This window comes from Balaenoptera ricei, chromosome 12, assembly GCF_028023285.1.
Source record: "Balaenoptera ricei isolate mBalRic1 chromosome 12, mBalRic1.hap2, whole genome shotgun sequence".
NCBI classification, from domain to species: domain Eukaryota; kingdom Metazoa; phylum Chordata; class Mammalia; order Artiodactyla; family Balaenopteridae; genus Balaenoptera; species Balaenoptera ricei.
The window spans coordinates 18,509,117-18,530,696 of NC_082650.1; the positions used below are offsets into that span (position 1 = coordinate 18,509,117).

The following is a 21,580-nucleotide window of genomic DNA, read 5'->3' on the forward strand; positions in this document are numbered from 1 at the left end:
AAATACAAATAAAACTATAAAGAAAAAAATTTCAAAACTTTGAAGTATAAAACTGTACTACGTATGGCATAAATTGAACCCTGCTTTATTTTAAGATAAAGCAAAAATAAAAATTAATAGAACAATTCACACTGTTAAGTCAGAGGAAGAACTGCAACCCCAGTTTAACTGATTTTTAATAATTATTGCCCCAATGAGTTTAGAAGAAACACAGCCCAGGAGATGATTGTTTAGCATAGGAATAACAAATTAATATATACAAAATGCAATGCATTAGATAATTTTCTGGTACTGAGTTAGCATTGCATACAGCAAGGATTAGAAACAAAATAGAAATGTCTATTTCCTACCTATATCACTGGCTACCATCTTGGAAAACTTTCTGCTTTTGATCTTCACTGAAAATAATATTTTGATACAAAATGTCAAAATCTATTCAAAGTAAACTACATGAATTAAATGTAATTAAAAGAAAATACTGTAAAATAAAGATACTATACCCTTTTCTATAAAATTATTCACTTTTTGTTCATCATCTGAATTGTGTGGTGATGAAGAACCTACACAAATGAAGACAATGGAAGGAACAGGCACATAGTCAGTCACAAACACTGAGTTGTCACAGGGAAAAGTACAAACAAAATAATCTGGTAACCCCTAAAACAAGTTCCCATACTACTGGCCAGAAGAAAATATCATGTATATAGTTAATAATAATTCTTATAATATTACAGTAAGAACAGCAATCAGTAGTGCATTATCTTTCATGGTCGACCAATCTCTAGTATATATAAATATTAACCCTAATGTATAATAATTTTTCCATAAGTTACAACCATTTGGCAAAATCTTGGTATACATTATAAGTTAGAGAACAGATAAAGAAAAATATAAGGAGTTATCTGTTTCTGAAAGAAAATGTAAAAATTCTTGATATTAGTTAACTGAATAAGGTTTATCTAGTAGCACTTAGAATCCTGTATAAGTACTATACTGGTAAAGTTTATTTTAGAGTTAGCTTTCTAGATACAAACTTTAAAATCATATATAAATTCTACTAGTACCATAGAGGTCTTTAAAATACTGAGGATGATACTTATAATTTTAGATATGTTCAAATATTTACTTAAATTTAATGAGGTAAGAAATATTTTATTTCAACTGTGACTTTCAATACGTTTCTCTAATAATTTTTTTTGTTTTGTTTTGTTTTTTTCTAATAATTTTATAATTAAGCTTTTAGTCCTTTTTCCTTAAAAAGATGTTCTTAATTTTCATTGTATTTCTTTAATTTCTAACACAAACCTTTTATTATAAAGGGAATCCTAAGTAGTATTCTAGTTGACTTTATTATTAGAGTCAAACTACCTATCTTTATAACACATTTCAAATGATATCTCACCCATTAAAATTTTCACCATCTCTCCAGCTATAAATCACCTCCCCTTCTTTGAATTCCTGTAAAAGTTCACCTGTTACTTCTCTTATGATGTTAATCACTTAACGCCCTATATTTTAAGTTTACACACACCTGACCTTTCCCACTGAACTGAATTGAGAAGCTGGGACCCTATCTGATTGATATTTGCATCTCTTTTGGACTCAGTGGAGTGCTTTGCATGTAGGAATCTCTAAGTAAACATTTGCTGAACGAATAAAGCTTTTCTGCTAGAAATGACTATCTAGAACATAACTGGAAGTAAATAAAATGGTTTTTCTACGCTGATTTCTTTTTTATCCCGGTGAAAGTACTGAGCCTTAATAAATAAGGTCAAAATTTGACCTTCCCCCACAAAATCGTACTTTCTTTCTGTGGCCAGGTGGAAAACATCCTTGAAGTCTCTTCTCAGACCAAGTAAAGCCTGTCAACATTGGCAGGATCCAATTACTTCTAAGACAGTCTTATAAAAATTACTCTTTTAAAACTATGTTATTTTTGCTAAATAGCATTTATAGATCCTCATAAATCCTATATCAAAAAATATCACATAAGTAACACTGAGCTCAGCAACATTTTCAGGAATAGAAATAGGGTACACTCCTTTTTCATATAATATAATTCAGATTTAAAGAAGATAATGGTTATGAGAAGATGTTACATATACTTTAAAATATTCATCTCTGATACTACATAACCACATGGATGTACAAAAATTTATTAACACTTGTTTTATTTGATATATTTCATATCAGACTAATAGCAAGATAGCATATCTGAACACAAATACAAAATTATAAAAATGTCCTGTATTTCTAACATAAAAATAGGCAACATAAGCCGTAAATGTGAATGAAAGAAGCAGATATATTTTTCCCCGAACTGAAAATGCCTACTACCAGTTGTCATAACTTCTGTGACAGCTCATGAAAAAGTTCCAAAAATGTTTTTAGCATTTCCTACTTGAATATATTTTTAAAATTAGATTAAATTAACACAAAAAATACATACAGCTTTTGGGTTTTTTTAGGGTACATAGAAACTCCTGAGGGCACCATCTCATGGTATGTAGCCTTGGGTTTTCTTTAATTTGAAATGTATATATACATATACATACATACACACACACACACACACACACACACACACACAAATTTTGGATGCAGCACTAAAATATATCCCAACATTAGAGAAGTGCTCAGTGAAGCAATCTGAGTTCTTTGAAATAAAGATCAAATGAAGATGGCAGAAATAATTTTGTATGTTACTTCAGGATGGCAGAATTAATTTTCTATTTCAGAGAGATTGTTGGTTTATTTAAAGATAAATGGAAAGGGAAAACTATATTCATAACTTGGATTTTCTCAGGATGATTTTTGAATAGAGCTTTGATATTAGTTGGCTAAACTGTTCAGATCACAAATCTTGGTTATGGGCTTTAAAAGCCTTTCAGAAAAGTTTCTCTTCACTTATACGTATTATTTCAAATGAACATATTGGTTTTGATAAAGGGCATATGGCTACTTTTCATTTTTACAATAGAGGTCCTCTCCTTAGTATTTATTAGGAATTCAGTTGAACTCCCAACCCACTTTTTATACATTTCTTCTCTCATAAACACAAACGTTGTTTTCTAGTGACTATTTCCAGAGCTTTGTGTTAGTTTCTATGGTAGTTCTTAGTACTTACGCATGACTGACATCCATCTCCTGGTATATGAAACATGTATTAGGTACAACTACTGTCTACCAAAGTGCGGTTTGTTTTTTTTAAAAGTAGTCTTTTCTGATCTGCATGAATGAATATAACTCTTCAGATAACTCTTCGTTCTTTCAGAGCATAATCAAAGACTAAACTAAATAAACTAAGAGTTTATATCTAAAGATGAGAATTTGTGATTTATCAATGATTTCTGAGGTCTCAATTTTTACTTTGCATTTCAACCTCACCTAAAAATATGCCTGGTGCCATACAAATTTCTGCACGTTAAAACTATATTTTCTTTTCATGTGAACCAAAGAGCACAGTATATTTGAAAATGTTGATGTTTGAGCTTCTCTGGTACAAGAGAGAACCTGGAGGGTTTTTACCAGTATGCATTTTTTTATATTTATCTATTGAATAATTATGCTGAAATGTACTTACATATTTATCTACAATTACCTCTTGTTGGGTTACTCCAAATTGCTAGAAATATACACCTATTGAAAGTCTGACTTAGGGTGAAAAGGAGTATTAATTTACTTGGGCTGAATCTTGTTAAAACACATTTGATAGTCATTTAATATACTGAAAGACAATATATCACATGTCCAAGTTATCAAATGTGGCTTATAGTCTTAACATACTGACAAGTGCATTCATATGGCCTTTAGGGAAGGTGAGAAGATCAGAATAGTACTGTATATGGTTGGAGGAAGAACAGTAATAATTAAGAGATATTATAATTCTAAATCATATTCAGAAATAACTCTAGTCCTGTGAGATGGGAAGTACGTATTGCTCCATATTATTTGTTTAATGTTATTCTACCAACGTTCAGCCTTAATATTAGGTGCTAATGATATGAGTGATTTCTGTATTCCGTATGTTTTATTAGTGTAATGAGTGTACTTAAATATGAAATTTGAATATTAAGAAAACCAGAAGGTGCATATATTTTAAGAAAAGAAATGATTAACTTGAGCAATATCAGGAAAATGCAATTTTAAAAAGAAAACCTCACAAAAGTTCTATTGGTCCTAGATCTAACAGAATGGTAAACTGAAATATGAGGGAGTAAAGTAAAATGCACCTCTCAATTTTTCCCATTCTTAAAATTATTTCTGATGTAGAACTACCTACGCAAGGATCAAAATCTGTCTAAGAACAGTGTTACTTTATGTTAAGAACAATCTTTCCAGTAGAAAGCTGATGAAAATTCCCAGCCAGAATGATTTAATAAATACGTCAGTTAAAATTATGAAGTTAACCTTATTAAATTTTAGCAAAGTTTCAATCCACTAAAAAAAACAGTAAATTCAGGATCCTCCTAATTGTAAGGAGACTCAAAAGGTAATGTTACTCTGAAATATTAATATATACATAGGTTACATGAGACTAATATACAGATAAGAAAGGACAAATGCTTTATTACAGATATAAAATTATATCTCGTATTACTTTGATCAAAAACAAAAACAAACGTAACTAGTCTACAATTATTCTCACTGTCCACAGTCACCATTAGATAATAAGTATTAAAAATCTTTCATAACATTTAGGTGAACATTATTCATGGATTAGAGCACTATTCTACCAGATGACTCCAGCATGCTGAGAGCAAAGACAAAACTGTAGATGACGAAACTTTCGATCCAATGTTAAGAAGTAAAATACATTTTCCCAAAAAAGTGTAAATATTAGAAAGCTAAGTAAACAGTTACATGACTCTTAACAGGTAACAGCTGTAGATTTTTATCTAATGCATTCCTTTTCACTTAATGAGAATGCAAAGAATACAGTTATGATTTTAAGAATAAATATGTGACACAAAAGTTCCTTGTAGGTGTGTTTTAAACGCTTACCTATAAAATTTGACAGGCTTTATTTTTTGTAGAATTATAATTAGTAATAAAATAAAAACCAAATTACCAGAAGTTGGAGATTTGCAGCGATCTTCTGGGACTACAGTCCCTTCACTAATATCGCACAGACCTGCTAAAAAACAAAACCAAAACCAAATCACACCACAAGTTTATATAAGGGCAGTTTTACCTCCTATTTACAGTATGTATTTAATGACAGTCCATTTAAAAAAAAACCCAGCAGGTTAGCAGACTATGCTGGCATTGATACTATGCTCATTAGTTTTGAGATAAGAATATAGGAGTATTCTGATTTTAAAACACCTCAAACTAACACAGCAGTCATCAGTTAAACAAATAAGAAACAATTCCAAAAGAGATAATTTGCTATTTTTCAGGGACATTAGATATAACACAGGATTTTGTTTAAAGTTGGCAATTTGAGGGCATATGACATACCTTTTATTGGATTTCACTTGAAGGAGAATAAATACTTGGTAATAAATTTGGTGATTTTTACATCATACGGACTCTCAACTCAAACCTCAAAGTGGTTTCCCCTAAGTATATCTCAAGTACCTCCCTTAAATATCACTGAATAATAATTAAGAAAATATTGTGTGCTTCTAAGTTTGCAATATTTAAAATACAAGCATACCTTGTTTTACTGCACTTTTCACTTTGCTTGTATTGTATTTTTTTTACAAATTGAAGGCTGTGGCAACCCTGCACTGAGAAAGCCTACAAGCACCATTGTTTTCAACAGCATTTGCTCACTTCGTGTCTCTATGTCACATCTCAGTAATTCTCATAATAATAATAAAAAAGTCTGAAATATTGCATTTGTTATGGTGATCTGTGATCAGTGATCTTTGATGTTACTATTTTAATTGTCTTGGGGCACCATGAACCACGCTCATGTAAGATAGCAAACTCAGTTGATAAATGTGTGTGTTCTGACTGCTCCACTGACCCGCCCTTCCCCCATTCCTCTCCGTCTCCTCAGGCCTCCCTATTCTCTGAGACACAATATTGAAAGTAGATCAGTTAATAACCCTACAGTGACCTCTAAGTGTTCAAGTGAAAGGAAGAGTCAGTCAGTCGCTCTCCTTTCTCTTTAAATCCAAAATGAGAAATAATTAAGCTTGGTGAGGAAGGCATGTCAAAAGCCCAGACAGGCTCAAAGCTAGGCCTCTTGAGCCAAATAGTTAGCCAAATTGTGACTGCAAAGGAAAAGTTCTTGAAGGAAGTTAGAAGTGCTACTCCAGTGAACACATGAATGATAAAGTGAAACAGCCTTAATGTTGATATGGAGAAAGTTTCAGTGGTTTGGATAGAAGATCAAATCAGCCATCACATTCCCTTAATCCAAAACCTAATCCAGAGGAAGGCCCTAACTCTCTTCAATTCTATGAAGATTGAGAGAGGTGGGGAAGCTGCAGAAAAGTATGAAGCTGGCAGAGGTTGGTTCATGACGTTTAAGGAAAGAAGCCATCTCCATAACATAAAAGGGCAGAGTGAAGCAGGAAGGGCTGATGTAGAAGCTGCAGCAAGTTATCCAGAAGATCTAGTAAGATAATTAATGAGGGTGGCTATACCAGACAATAGATTCTCAACGTAGATGAAACAGCCTTCTGTTGGAAGATGCCATCTAGGACGTGCATAGCTAGAGAGGAGAAGTTAATGCCTGGCTTCAAAGCTTCAAAGGACAGGATCACTCTCTTGTTAGGGGTTATGCAGCTGGTGACTTGAAATTGAAGCCAATGCTCATTTACCATTCTGAAGAATCCTAGGAACCTTAAGAATTATGTTAAATCTACTCTGCCTGTGCTCTATACATGGAACAACAAAGCCTGGATCACAATACTTCTGTTTATAAACATGGTTTATTAAATCTTTTAAGCCCACTGTTGAGATCTACTGTTCAGAAAAAAAGATTCCTTTCAAAATATTACTGTTTATTGACAATGTACCTGGTTACCCAAAAGCTCTGATGGAAATGTACTATGAGATTAATGTTGCTTTCATGGCTGCCAACACAACATCCGTTCTGCAGCTCATGGATCAAGGAGTAATTTCAACTTTCACATCTTATTATATTTCTTAAATAATATTATATATTTTATATATATATATTTTACATATAATATATTTCTGTCATTTTGTAAGGCTATAGCTGCCATAGATAGTGATTCCTCTGATGGATCTGAGCAAAGTCAACTGAAAACCATATGGAAAGGATTCACCATTCTAGATACCATTAAGAACATATGTGATTCATGGGAAGAGGTCGAAATACCAACATTAACAGGAGTTTGGAAGAAGTTGATTCCAACCCTCATGTTTGACTTTGAGAAGTTCAAGACTTTAGTGGAGGTAACTGCAGATGTGGTGGAAACAGCACGAGAACTAGAATTAGAAAGGGAGTCCGAAGATGGGACCGAATTGCTACAATCTCATGATAAAACTTTAACAGATGAGGAGTTGTTTCTTATGGATGAACAAAGAAACTGGTTTCTTGAGATGAAATCTACCCCTGGTGAAGATGCTGGGAAGACTGTTGAAATGAGAACAAAGGATTTAGAATATTACATAAACTTAGTTGATAAAGTATCGGCAGGGTTTGAGAGGGTTTGATTGTGAGTAAAATCGTGAAAGGAAGAGCCAATCGATGCAGCACACGTCACTGTTGTCTTATTTTAAGAAGTTACCATACCCACCCCAGCCTTCGGCAGCCACTGCCCTGACCAGTCAGCAGCCTTCGACACTGAGGCAAGACCCTCCACCAGCAGAAAGGTTATGACCTGCTAAAAGCTCAGATAATGGTTTGTTAGATTTTTTAGCAATGAAGTATTTTAAAATCAAGGCCTGTACATTGTGTTTTTTTAGACATAATGCTACTGCACACTTAACAGACTACAGTATAGTGTAAACAAAACTTTTATACGCACTGGAAAACCAAAAAATACATGTGACTCGCTTTATTGCCATATTTGCTTTAATGTGGTGGTCTGGAACTGAACCTGCAATATCTCCGAGGTATGCCTGTACTGCACATTACTTATCTTCTAGGGCTATAACTCTTAAAAACTATACTATCACATTTTTAAAAGAGCTCTAAAGAAATACTTTCTTTTCACAGATATATATGAATCATATAAAACTAATCTATCTTATAAGATGGCCTCAATTCTTAGGAGAAACCCTAGCAAGGTATTTTACGCTATAGACAAAAACTATAAGGCATGGCAAAATGCAAAGTCAACAATATGGAAATTAATTTGCTTGGAGATTGAAATGAAAAGAATTCTTCCAAAGTATTTAAAAATTACAAATAAACACACACCAGGAGCTTGGGATAGCTGGGCAACAGACAAGAGGCTGCATGTCTAGGCCTCAGAAGCTGTCAGGTATGATATCGACATATGTGCACGTATGACCAGTATCTGCTTTTCAATTCGTCTGGTAAAATTCATGACGTCACAACCTCTACAGTCCCTAAGAAAGCTCTTATAGTAACATTTAGAGAACACTGAGTACTGAATTGGGTTTATGAGGAGTGTTTTCTATTTTGAACTATATATTATTTGTCTTCATTGGATAGGAAGCTTTTGAATGACAACAAGTCGTTTTTTTTTTTCTTTTTAACTTTCACCACACTAAAGATTTTGGAAAAAAATAATAAAACTAGTCTTTACAGTTCTAAGATGACAGATGTAATTATAGGTATGCATTTATTAATCTCTGACAAAATATCTGTATATATAAATAAACTTTTTCTTGATAAAACACTAAGATAGCAGGTCTTTAAACAGTAGTGATATATAGAAACAATCTAAGTGTCCACTGGTGGATGCACAGATGAAAAAATGAGTTATACATATACAATGGAATATTATTCAGCCATAAAAATGAATGAAATTTTGCCATTTGTGACAATGTGGATGGACCTTGAGGGCATTATGCTAAGTGAAGTAAGTCAGGCAGAGAAAGACAAATACCATATAATCTCACTTACATGTGGAATCTAAAAATATGGATGGTTGCCAGAGGTGGTGGGGGATGGGAGGAGAAATGGGTGAAGGAGGTCAAAAGGTAGAAACATCCAGTTATAAAATAAATAAGCTATGCAGATGTAATGAATACCATGATGACCACAGTTAATAACACTGTATTGCATATTTGGAAGTTGCTAAGAGAGTAGACCTTAAAAGTTCTTATCACAAGAAAAAAAATTTTTTAAACGACGTAAGGTGACGGATGTTAACTAGACTTACTGTGGTAATCATTCTGCACTGTATACAAATACCAAATCATCATATTGTCTACCTGAGACTAATATAACATTACATGTCAATCATACCTCAATTAAGTAAATAAATAAATAGTAGTGATTATATAGTCCAGTATTACAATGATCCTGGTACTAAATAAAATTTGAAACTTAAAGCCTTTGGTATTTTGTCAACTGCTACTAAACTCTATAAAAATGTAGTATGAGATGTAATTCCCATTCTTAAAATAGCCTAGGAAGAAACATTTAAGAAGCTAAATTGAAGAGTGTGATAGTGATAATTTAATTTAGATATTAAATTATTGAATGAGCTAAAAACCCCTTCCGTGCCTTCCATCTGACTCAGGGTAAAAGCCGAAGTCCAGCTCCACATGACTGGTTGATGTATATGATCCTATGGTATATGACTGTGGTATATATTATGTGACTATGGTGTATCCTCTCTGACTTTATTTCCTCTCCTTCTACGTACTTCCCCATCTCCCTTACTCTCCCTACTTCAGCCACACTTACCGTTCACTGTAACCCTGAACTCACCAGTTACACTGCTTCTGAGCCACTGTACTTGCTCTTCTCTGCTTGAAATGTTCTCTCTACAGACATCCTCATGGAAAACAGCTGTCTCCTTTAAATCTTTGCTCAAGATATTTTATTTAGAATGTAACACCCTTGTCACTGATATTTCAAATGCCCCTCATTTAATTATTTTTCCCTTTGGCACTATTATGCAACTTACTGTACATTACCTATCTTTTAAAATTTCTGTCTTTTCCAGTATAATGTGAGTTCTATGAGGACAGAGATTTTTGTCTGTTTTATTACCTGTAACAGTGCATAGCACATGGTAGGTGCTCAATAAATATTTGTTGAATAACTGAATGAATATATATGAAAGGATTTCATAGCATATAATCTAATCCATTTTCTCTGTTGCTGCCAGATTCCCTTCAAGCAATATTCCTAGCAATACAGTTATCTAGGTTTTGCCTAAATGTATCCCAACCCAATTAGCTAGCTGGTAATAAATGACAATTACAAAGTTCTTGACACATTTAACTCTCACTGAAGCCAGTGAGGTAGACAGTATTATCCTCATTTTACAGAAGAAGAAACTGAGGCACTGAGTGTTTCAGGTATCTTATTCAGTGACAAACACCTAATTACATCTAGAGACAGTCAATTTCACTGTCATTGTAATAGATATTTTACTGGCCAGAAGTTCTTGAGTACATTTGAGCCCAAAATTGTTTTCTCTATAGCCTGCTTTAAAAAGAGGAAGAAATACAATATAAATGGATAACTTAAAATCTTCTGTATCTCTCACACTAGTATATTCAACAGTTATGTCGTATTATTGGCATACCTTAAGTTGTGGTAACAGAACAACCACTTGAACGCCAACACTATTCCAGTCACAAGATGAGGCACATTACATATGCCCTTTCACTTAATAACTACACTAACTTTATGAGGTGATCACCCCCATTCTGAGGACTCTGAGCCTCAGAGTAGCACCTTCTCTAATGTAACACACATAAAAAGAGGGCTGAGATTTAACACAAATCTGCCTAAACTAACAACGAAACCTCCAAGCATGTTCACATGAACTGCCTGAGCCAGTTTTTTGTTCTGTATACATGTAATTATCTTTATAATCTAAACACAGGACTTAACATTTATTGCTGATAAACTTCATTTCCCTGGTTTAAGCTTATGATTTCTACCTATAATTACCTTTGGGGTTTTTATTCTGCCATCAAATGTGTTAGTTATCCTTTAAACAGCAAAAATAAGCACACCTTCTCTTTCAATTGTTTAAACAGGAAGTTTAATTAACTATTTAAAATGTTCAACAAAGTATAATCATATGTTATTCAGTATTACATATCCACTAATTGAGGTACACTACATCAAATTAGTATCAGGCCACAAACCGACCCACTAGGTACCATGCTTTAATCCAGGAGTTGGCAAATGTTTTCTGTGAAGGTCCAGATTGGGTTTTGGGGCCAATCTGTCACAACTACTCAGCTCTAATATTGAAGCACAAAAGCAGCCATAGATAACACCTAAGCGAATTAGCATGGTGCTGCTCTAATAAAACTGTATTTCAAAAACAGGCAGTGGGCCATGGGCCAGATTTGGCCCGCAGACTGTAGTTTGCTGACTCCTGATTTAATCTTGCAACCATCAAATTGAACTAGGTATTTAGGTCACTTCCACCTGTCTGGTTCACAAAAGTATCATGGAATTCTTTATCAAATACCCAGTTAACTTCAGGAAATATTATGTCAACAGGCTGCCATGAACTATCAATGTAGCTACCAGATTAAAAAAGTAATGCTGATTTTGGAACAACTTACTTTTAGTGAATTCCTGCTGACTTCTATTATTATCTCTATTTTCAATATGCACGTAAGGCATCAACTACTTAGCAAATCATTCTAGAATTCTGACTGACTTGTAAATCAAATTTACTGATTTGTAAAATATTTGACCTTCATCAATTGGGGGTACCATTTACAAATTTTCTTTACAAATTCTCTTGATATCTTTTCATTATTGCTTGGTTTGCCTTATTTGCATAATGTGGCTTAAACTTTAATTTCTCTTTATTATTTTTCATAATTTCCAGAGAGAAAAATCATTCTTAATGGAGAGTTGAGAAACAAAGTGATTTAGTTCTATACTCTATTTTTCAACTATCATTGCAAATCATCCTTAAAGTGGTGTCCTAATCCTTCCTTAATTATGTTTTCACTGTAACCAAACATTTTGCTATATTTCTCATTTTGGGGAATTCAGCCTTAATTCCACACAGTACTTATTATTCTATGCAACATTTTTATCCATCCTTGACTGTATCCCTTATTTCTTATATAGTCTCTTTCATTTCTTATAAGAAACACAAAGACAGAAATTTCAACTAGTACTACTGGGCTATTTCTTTTACTGTCTTATCGAAAATATTGATGACTTGACAGTAACTGCAATTGTAGAGCCCAAAACTTCATTTTTAGAGCCTCCTCTCTATAACTTTTGAAAATATCTTCCCTAAAGTCTAGATACAGCTTTGTGCATCTAATTTCCTTCTTTATTAAATTCTATATTTATCTATTTCCAAGCCTAAGTAAGCACTTTTTCTCATGTGTCTATTACTTTCACATCATTAATTAGATATTATATTCAGAATAGAAATTTCCTTATTGTGTCCTTCACTGAGTGAAAAAAGTGGCCAGCAAAACAAGAGGTATATTATCACGTTTCACTTTTAACAGAATTAAGACTATCAGCAGATATATATATATAGGTAGTTGAAATACTTCATCACTACCTGTCCCTGTGACAGTTTCATAATTTTTATTATGAAAATACTATAGATATTTTATACAGCTATAAAACATTTAAACTTAAACAGTAACGTTTTACCTTATAAAATAATGAGTGCCATCTTATTCTTTACGAAAATATATTAGCACCTATTAGTAGCAAAAAAAAAAAAATCTCTCCATTCATACTGATCTATTACAAAAGATAGAAGGACAATTTCATGATACTTGGTCTACACTTCAAGAACATATTATAAAATATACACTTTAGCAAAAATATCATTTTCGTATCAATGCAATTAAAGAATTTTAGTACCAATTATTCTACATTAGATTTTATTTGAAATATAAATAATGTATTTTAGAAGGCACAAATATTCTTAAAATGTTAAAGTATGCTTTAAAATGTTCTTTTAATTTTTATTTAAAACATAATCCTAAATATTGTTCAAGTGAGCATAACAACAATAAGTAAATATCTTAAACTGATGAAAACTCAAGTAGTTCTCTTGTGCCTAAACATGTAACTCTTCAATACAAAATGAAGCAAATAATAATATGAATAATATTGTAAGGTTTACTACAGGATAAAGTAGCATGCAATGGAATTCAAGAAAAAAAATTTAAAATCACACGGTAGAACTGGTCTCTATCCTTGGATGAATTTAGGTATTTAATTTCTAGTAATTTTATGTAAACTGTGATGAGGTACTAACAAGAAAAGAAATTAATTAATTTCAGGAGTAATAAAAGTTTTACTACTCCTCTATCAAGACAATGTTTAACTTTCTGACTCTAAATGTTAGTTCCTTTGCTTTATAAAGAAACTGGATTGCGACACAAACATTTCAATAGCTGTTTTCATATACATATTATGAGATGAATTTAAATAGTGAGTATATTATTTTCGATATAGGATGCTTCAATAGGCTCTTTTAAAAATAAATGAGAAAAAACAATTTTACAGACAAAATACACTGTCATGACTTTACCGATATGGAATAAATAACTTACATAAAAAAGAAGAACGGAGTTTTTTCACAGATTCAGAATATAAGCTAGAAACGCCACACATGCAAGAAGTCACAATCAGCATACCTTAGTGAAGCAACGAAAAGCAGAAGGAAAAAAAAAAAGGAGACAAAGATACTAGAATGGTATGGTTGGGACAACGATTTCTGCTGAAGATAACACATGACAAAATGATCACACAAACAAAAACAAAAAAATATTCAACTATCACCAAAATGATAGTAAGGTCTATATCCCATCACCTTTTTCTTTTCTTCTCTCATGAATTATGAGAAGTATTTAGTATCAGCTAATAATGTCCTGAAAGCAACTGAGAGATGAATCTCAGAAAGAATTTTAATTCAGAGAGATTGAGTTAGGAAGTATAGATCAGAGTTTCCCAATGGCATTCTGCAAATGGGTTAGGTTAAGTCTGCCCCAAATGGAGTTCCCCTCAATCCCTGGTCCAGCTGGGCAGGTCCTGGGGAGTCTGGAGCCCAGAGGCCAGTTACTGCTAGAGGCCTCATTAATATATCCCTATATGCCAGAGATCCAATGCCATTTTCTGTCTGTGCCATGAGGTTTGGAAAAAAAAAGGTGAGGAGTACTATTATAAACAGCTAACTATACATGTGTTCCATGAGGAATTAGTATTAAAACATTTAAAATAAGACTAATTACCTAGCAAACACAAAAGAATGGTATGGAGAGAATTCTTAATGGATCTGGGCTTGCACTGAATCAAAGCTATCAGAGAATGCTGTATTTCATAGAGTTCAAATTCACTTTTGCATCTACATTTTTTTTCACATGGGAAATGATTCCTTTGAATTAAATAGTCAAAACAATAAACTGTTGGTCTCACAATACTAAACAATAAAAGGGACAGAACTGTGAAATTAACTTTTGTTCTATAATAACGGGATGAATTTTCCTGTCATTATAATTTAGCTAAAGAAGTCTGAAACTGTGGTTCTTTCCCAATGTTAAATAAAATCCTAGAATATTAAAAACAAAAGCATAAGCTAATAACAACACAAAACAAAAAAGAAGGCTGATACAGTTTATACAAACAGATGAAATCAGACAAGCTATCTACGTAATGGAAGTACTTATATTCACAGAAGTAACTCAGCATTTATGGAAAACCTAAAGCTCAGGACTTTTTTCTTCTTACCTCCTGAAGGTTGTCGAGATTTACGAGGAGATCGGGGTTCTCTCCGATAAGGATCACTGGAGCCGCATAATTCAATAGTGCCCAGGTTGAGGAGTACTGCTTTCTGGAGGTAGTCAACCATTGCAATGCCACTACAATTGCCAAAAACTACCCTAGGAATAGCAAAAGAGCAAATATTTTAGCACAGATAAACAGCTACAAGGAAATGTATTGCAGTCTACAGGGCTAAAAAATCATGATGGGTCTTTAAGAAAATTCCTTTTGAAACAAAACACTATTAGTAGAGGGCTTCCCTGGTGGCGCAGTGGTTGAGAACTGCCTGCCAATGCAGGGGACATGGGTTCGAACCCTGGTCTGGGAAGATCCCACATGCCGCGGAGCAACTAGGCCCGTGAGCCACACTTACTGAGCCGGTGTGTCTGGAGCCTGTGCTCCGCAACAAGAGAGGCCGCGATAATAAGAGGCCCGCGCACCGTGATGAAGAGTGGCCCCCACTTGCCGCAACTAGAGAAAGCTCTCGCACAGAAACGAAGACCCACCACAGCCATAAAATAAATAAATAAATAAATAAAAATTAACAACAACAACAAAAAAAATAAAAAGTAGAAAGCATAAATCTTGGAGGCCTCCCTTTGGACTCTTCCAAATATCTTTTCAATTGTGAGTCGGGAAGTACAAACCAACTATGAATAAAGGAATTTTATTCTTTTAAGATCCCTTAAGCCAGGAATTGAAAGCTAAAATACATAGAGGGGCTATATAAGTAAGTAAAACAGGCCAACTAAGGACTGTGGTGAACTGGAGAGTGGACAACCCATCTAAAGAGGGGAAGCTTCAACTCAGTTCCTGCTGACTACTGCTGACCAGGAATGGAGACATGGGCCAGATAATCAAATTTTTCAATTAAAGCTCTAAATATGGATTTTCACATTAAATAGTGTTGGCAACTAGTTCAAATTTTAAAAATACACAAAAAAGGCTAAACAAAACACAACTGTGAGCCCAATGGGGCATGTGATCAACTGATTTGCAACTTTCTTTGAAACTTTCTATTGGTTCCTTTTCTTATTCCCTGTTTGTTTCTCTTATGGCTGTGGGCAGTAAAATATTAAAAAGGGGAACGTTTGTGTTCATACATTGTGGGGCCCAAATAAAAGACATTAGAGAACACTATCTCAGACTACAGCCAGTCTTAGTTGGGTGCACAACTGCAAGAGACAGAGTAGGTGGTAGTAGTTATAAGGAGGAAGAAGAAAGATGAACGAGTCCCTAGGGCTAGAATCAAGGAAGGAGACAGTGACCTACACATAAGAAATAGCTCTGGACTGAACAGTTAGCATGTGGTTTCTCTTATACCACAATTAATTTTAACTATTAAATAATAGTTAATTTTTACTATTTACAACAGCCAGGACATGGAAGCAACCTAAGTGTCCATCGACAGATGAATGGATAAAGAAGATGTGGCACATATATACAATGGAATATTACTCAGCCATAAAAAGAAACGAAATTGAGTTATTTGGAGTGAGGTGGATGGACCTAGAGTTTGTCATACAGAGTGAAGTAAGTCAGCAAGAGAAAAATGAATACCGTATGCTAACACGTATATATGGAATCTAAAAAAAAAAAGAAAAAGAATGGTTCTGAAGAACCTAGGGGCAGGACAGGAGTAAAGACGCAGACGTAGAGAATGGACTTGAGGACACAGGGAGGGGGAAGGGTAAGCTGGGACGAAGTGAGAGAGTGACATGGATATATATACACTACCAAATGTAAAAGAGATAGCTAGTGGGAAGCAGTCGCATAGCACAGGGAGATCAGCTCGGTGCTTTGTGACCACCTAGAGGGGTGGGATAGGGAGGGTGGGAGGGAGACGTGAAAGGGAGGAGAAATGGGGATATATGTATATGTACAGCTGATTCACTTTGTTATACAGCAGAAACTACACATCACTGTAAAGCATTTATACTCCAATAAAGATGTTAAAAAAAAAAAAAAAGACCCAACACAGCCAAAAATAAATAAATAAATAAATAAATTTATTTATTTATTAAAAAAATAAATCAATCTATCCTATTATAATAAAAACTATGTACTACTAACACTATATACTTGAAGGCATGAATTGATAAATAAAAATACAGCTGTAGTATAGATGAATACTTTTCTTAACTATTACTATGCCTTTACAATTTACACAAGTTAACTATGGAAGGAGAAAGAACAAATTATACAGCTATGGTTCAACATTTATAGAATCAATTTAGAACATAGTCTTCTGGGTTGATGTTGTTAGACCTTCATTATACCAAACATTACAAGGAAATTATGTCTCAGAGTACATCCAGGAGAGGATAGATTCACTGGTCCGTAAGGTATTTAACTTGAAATCAGGAAGCAGTATAAGCATATCCACAGTAAATTATTCAAAACAACACTATGATCCAAATAAACAATGAGTTTGGTCTGAAATTAAAGTTACACAACATCTTTTTAAGTGATACTATAATAAAGATCATCCGTTCTCTTTTTAAAAATATAAAAATGCATGGAATACAATGAAGAGACCGAGAAACACAGAAATTATACTTACAATCCATAGGAAGAATTAACTGCCAGACTGGTTATTTGTTGTGGTGGTTCTCCACTCACCCATACCAACTGAATAACTAATTCTGTCTGATAACCTGGAGACTGTTTAAGTGGAGAATTTTTAACTCTGTAAGAAAGGAAAACATGTTACCTGTTAACCCATCTTCAATTATCTTATTAGCCTATGTAATTATAAAGTCATGCATGAATAACTATATAAAAAATAACTTTATATATAAAATTGTAAAATATAAAAAATGTAAAAATCAGAATCCTGTCCTCTAGAATCATTTAGTCTAGTTGGAGATGAAACACCTAGATAAATCACAAAAATAAGAAATTATATGTAAGTTCCACATATAAACTGGGGAGGGAGGGGAGAAGGGGAGAAGTGGGTAGAGAGGGATGAAAGAAGAACAGGGAAGGATGGGGAGAAGAATGAAGAGAAGCAGCCACTTAGGTATTAAGAGGAAAAAAATCAAGTTAGAGAAAAAAATCCAAGTTAGAAAAGTAGGCTTAAAACTTGAAAAAGGTATGGTATAACTAAATGAAAACTGGCCCAAAACATAAGGAGTTAAGGAAAAAGTATAAAAAATGTGAGCAATTTATTTTTGTTTGTATAACCACTTTTACTATTAAAAAAAAATCTTTTTTGACTTTGAGTTGGTAGTAATTTTGATTGCACAGACTCTTCCCCTAATAACCGCTGCATAGTGTTAAAAAAATTGCTTTTGCAAAAAATATACCAACAAGATAAAGAAGTAGGAAAACCCATAGTCAAAAATTAACAAGTGTCTAAGTTTGGCCACAGTGGAAGGTGTGTGTAGTAACAGTAAAAAAAAATCACTATAGCAAGACAGGCCAGGGCCAGACTTTACAGGGTCTTTAAGGTCCAGCTGCAAAGGTTTGATGTTGGTAGAAAGAACTCAGGGCTCTCAAAAAAGCTAGAGTTTGAGTCTTGGTTCTGCCACTTACTAGTCGTCTTCCTGTCTAGAAGTGGGAATAATATTACCTAATCACATTTTGACAGCACTGTGAGTGACTATGAAAGAGTTTTGTCAATGGTCAGATTATACAAAAGTAATATATTTTCATTATTAAAGAATTAAAAGCCAGTGAAGATTTATAAGAAATATTTTGGAAAGATTAACCGTAGAGGTATGCAAGACGAAGTACAATGAGACCCATGTGGAAGTTCCTGTGATTCTTGTGATGTGAAATAATAAGGTAGATTTCAAACACATGAAGTAAGTCTCAAAAGGGCTTGTAAATTCCATTAAGGTAGACACCTTGCAGTTACTTTTAATACTCTGGCAGAGACAGTACTCAATATTTACTGAATGAATGAATGAGCTGGAGGCTGATTAGAGATAGAGGAGGGGAGAAAAAGAAGACAGTGATTCTAAGTTCCAAAAAAGAAAAAAAAGAAAGAAAAAAGATGTCAAGATGAAGAGCTAGTTTTAGAGGAAGATGTGGTTAACTTTGAGGTGATGGTAGGATCTTCAAGTGAAGTATTCAGCGAACAGTTATACTCACTTATACTGAGTGAGTTCATAAAAAACTTATACTGGTTAAACTTGTTATAAGCATGTTAGAGGGAGTGAAGGGGGGCGGTTTATAAATGTGAGACTTTCTAAGGAATAAAGTTACTTAGATATAATACCCTGTCATACTTGCAAACTTCAAGTGATTTTGGAAGATAAAATTTTTTTAAAATGTGAGCAATTTATTTGTGTGTGACTACTTCTACTATTAAAAAAAAATCTACTTTTACTTTAAAGTGAGAACATTTTTGATTGCACAGACTCTCTCCAGTAATTGTTCTTGCAAAACATATATAAAGCCTGGTTACTCCAACAATTCTTGGGGCTTCTGCTCTGGAGTGAGTGTATAAGGGAAGGACAGCAGGAAGTCTATTCGATGTTCAATCTCCTGACACTAAACTCAGAGAACCTTTTGGATCATTTACTTGGTGCTTCTAGTGAAGAACACCATGACACCAGACTTTTTGCTGTCCTACTTGCTAGACTCACTCTAGGTAAGAAAAGGGTCAGGATGTTGTCCAAATTTCAGAGTAAACGTGAATCACCGAGGGTACCCCTAAAACAAACTTGAGTTGCGGTCACATCTGCCTGTGCAAAGTCTTCAAGTTAATACACTCAGAACAGTACACTGGCTGATGCAGAAGTTCTGATTTCCCTCAGGGAAACACCCACTGCTTGGTTACAGCCATCCATCTTGAAAGACAAAAATAAAGACTGAGTAGCATTTCACCTCCACCAGAGACAGCCTCTGTTGAAATAAGCACAGCCTGTAGAGTCTGAGTGTGCTATTTTCTCCCTGTATAAATTAGATAAGGTTCAAGGAAGTGTCTACCCTCCCTCTGGCATATTTAATGTGCACATTAGATTAGATTCTCAAGAGCAGGAACAGGCCTTCGGGGATAATTTTAGAAGTGCATATACAGGCACATTTAAGATGTAAGTGATGAAGACACACAGAAGTCATGGAATTCTTATTTTACTTAGTATGAAGGAACAAAAAAGTTCTTAAGCAAAAATAAGTCAAACTTGCTGAAAAATCCCCAATTGGTAAAAAATTAGAAACTGAATCAAGAAATGATGAAATATGTTAGATTTTAAAAATACAAAATGGGGGTTGGGTGGGCGTTACGTTTAATGTCTACAACGGTTATATGCAAGTTACCATTTTAATGTTTTTAATATATACAAATTAATTTGTTTACTTTTTAAAGATAAAGGGTTGAACTTTTATATAAAGCTCTGTAATTTGTACAAATGTATTTTAAATGTCAAAATAATGTTTGGAGGCTTTGCAGTTTCAAAATAATTTGTAGGTTTGGACTAATACCCTGCAAAAGCACAACTAAAATACTTAAATAAAACCAAACTTTTATTGGTAAAAGAAGTAAATTGAATAGCTGCTTTTAAAATGTTTCTTCAGAAAAACAATTACGTACAGGGAGGGATGGAGTGGGAGGCAGGGGTTAGCAGATGTAAGCTCTTCTATATAGAATGGATAAACAACAAGGTCCTACTGTATAGTACAGGGAACTATATTCAATATCCTATGATAAACCATTATGGAAAAACATATTAAAAAAAGAATATATATATATGTATGTATAACTGAATCATTTTGCCGTACATAAGAAATTAACACATTGTAAATCAACTAGACTTCAATAGAAAAAAAACCCAAAAAACTCCCCAACCCAATTATGTACAAAAACATTTTGTATAAAAACAAACAAACAAAATCTAAGTATTAGTTATTTTCACATCAATTTAGCTATATTTCTGACTTTTAAAAATTGGCTTTTGAGATTGTGGACTAAAACAATGTGAAGTTAATAAATAACTGCATTAACCTGAAAACTATTAAAATGGTTAAAAAAAAGAAATATAACTCAAATTGCCTATGATTTCAAAAAGTCACTAGTGAATGTGTGGATTTTAGACAAAAATCTCAAACTTGTTACCAGAAATACGTTACCAAAATAAACCTCAAAGACAAATTGTACTTTATATGCTTATAAAAATTAAATTGACAAAAAGCAGGAGAAATACACATTAAAATCAGAAGAAATGGCATTAACAAAAATTTTACAAATTTAAGTTTAAAGTAAAGTAGTACAGGTAAGTAACAAAAGGGAAAGATGTAGAATTCTTCTACTACCAAGTCTCATTCTATCTAAACATATGCCAGACTGTAGCAGAAAGGAGGTGTGTGTATATACACCTGAGAGAGAAAGGAAGGGGGAGGGGGAGGGGGAGGGGGGAGAGAGGGAGGAGAAACTTGAGACCTTTCTGAGAATGTACTGATAGGTGCTTAACCTCAATGCTTATATTCGTTAGGTCAGATCAGTCTCTCATCCTTGGCGTTACTGACATTCTGAACCGGGTCATTCTTTGTCGCAGGCACTGTCTTGCGCACCGTAGGATGTTTTGCATCATCCCTGGCCTCTACACACTAGATGCCAGTAGCACCCCTTCTTCCCGTTGTGACAAATAGTATCTCCAGACATTGCCAAACACACTCTGAGGAGCAAAATCATCCCCGTTTGAGAACCACTGGCATAGAACACACAACCTCAAATTCATGTAAACATATAAAGAAGATTAAAAAAAACCAAACTCTACTTTTCTA

The 21,580-nt window shown here is 33.8% G+C and overlaps 1 protein-coding gene across 7 annotated transcripts in view; it reads right to left on the reverse strand.

The window, feature by feature from the left end:
* The window catches only part of STXBP5 (syntaxin binding protein 5), a 165,864-nt gene that overhangs the window by 43,779 nt on the left and 100,505 nt on the right, over positions 1 to 21,580 (reverse strand). For 4 of the 7 annotated variants that reach the window (XM_059941045.1, XM_059941039.1, XM_059941040.1 and 1 more), the window contains 5 exons: positions 17,412 to 17,537; positions 14,816 to 14,967; positions 5,072 to 5,137; positions 501 to 560; positions 351 to 398 (listed from right to left, as the gene is read on the reverse strand). In XM_059941045.1, the coding sequence (XP_059797028.1) occupies positions 351 to 398; positions 501 to 560; positions 5,072 to 5,137; positions 14,816 to 14,967; positions 17,412 to 17,537 (452 nt within the window). The remainder of the gene's footprint in view (positions 1 to 350; positions 399 to 500; positions 561 to 5,071; positions 5,138 to 14,815; positions 14,968 to 17,411; positions 17,538 to 21,580) is intronic. The other 3 variants (XM_059941044.1, XM_059941043.1, XM_059941041.1) reach the window with 2 other exon arrangements.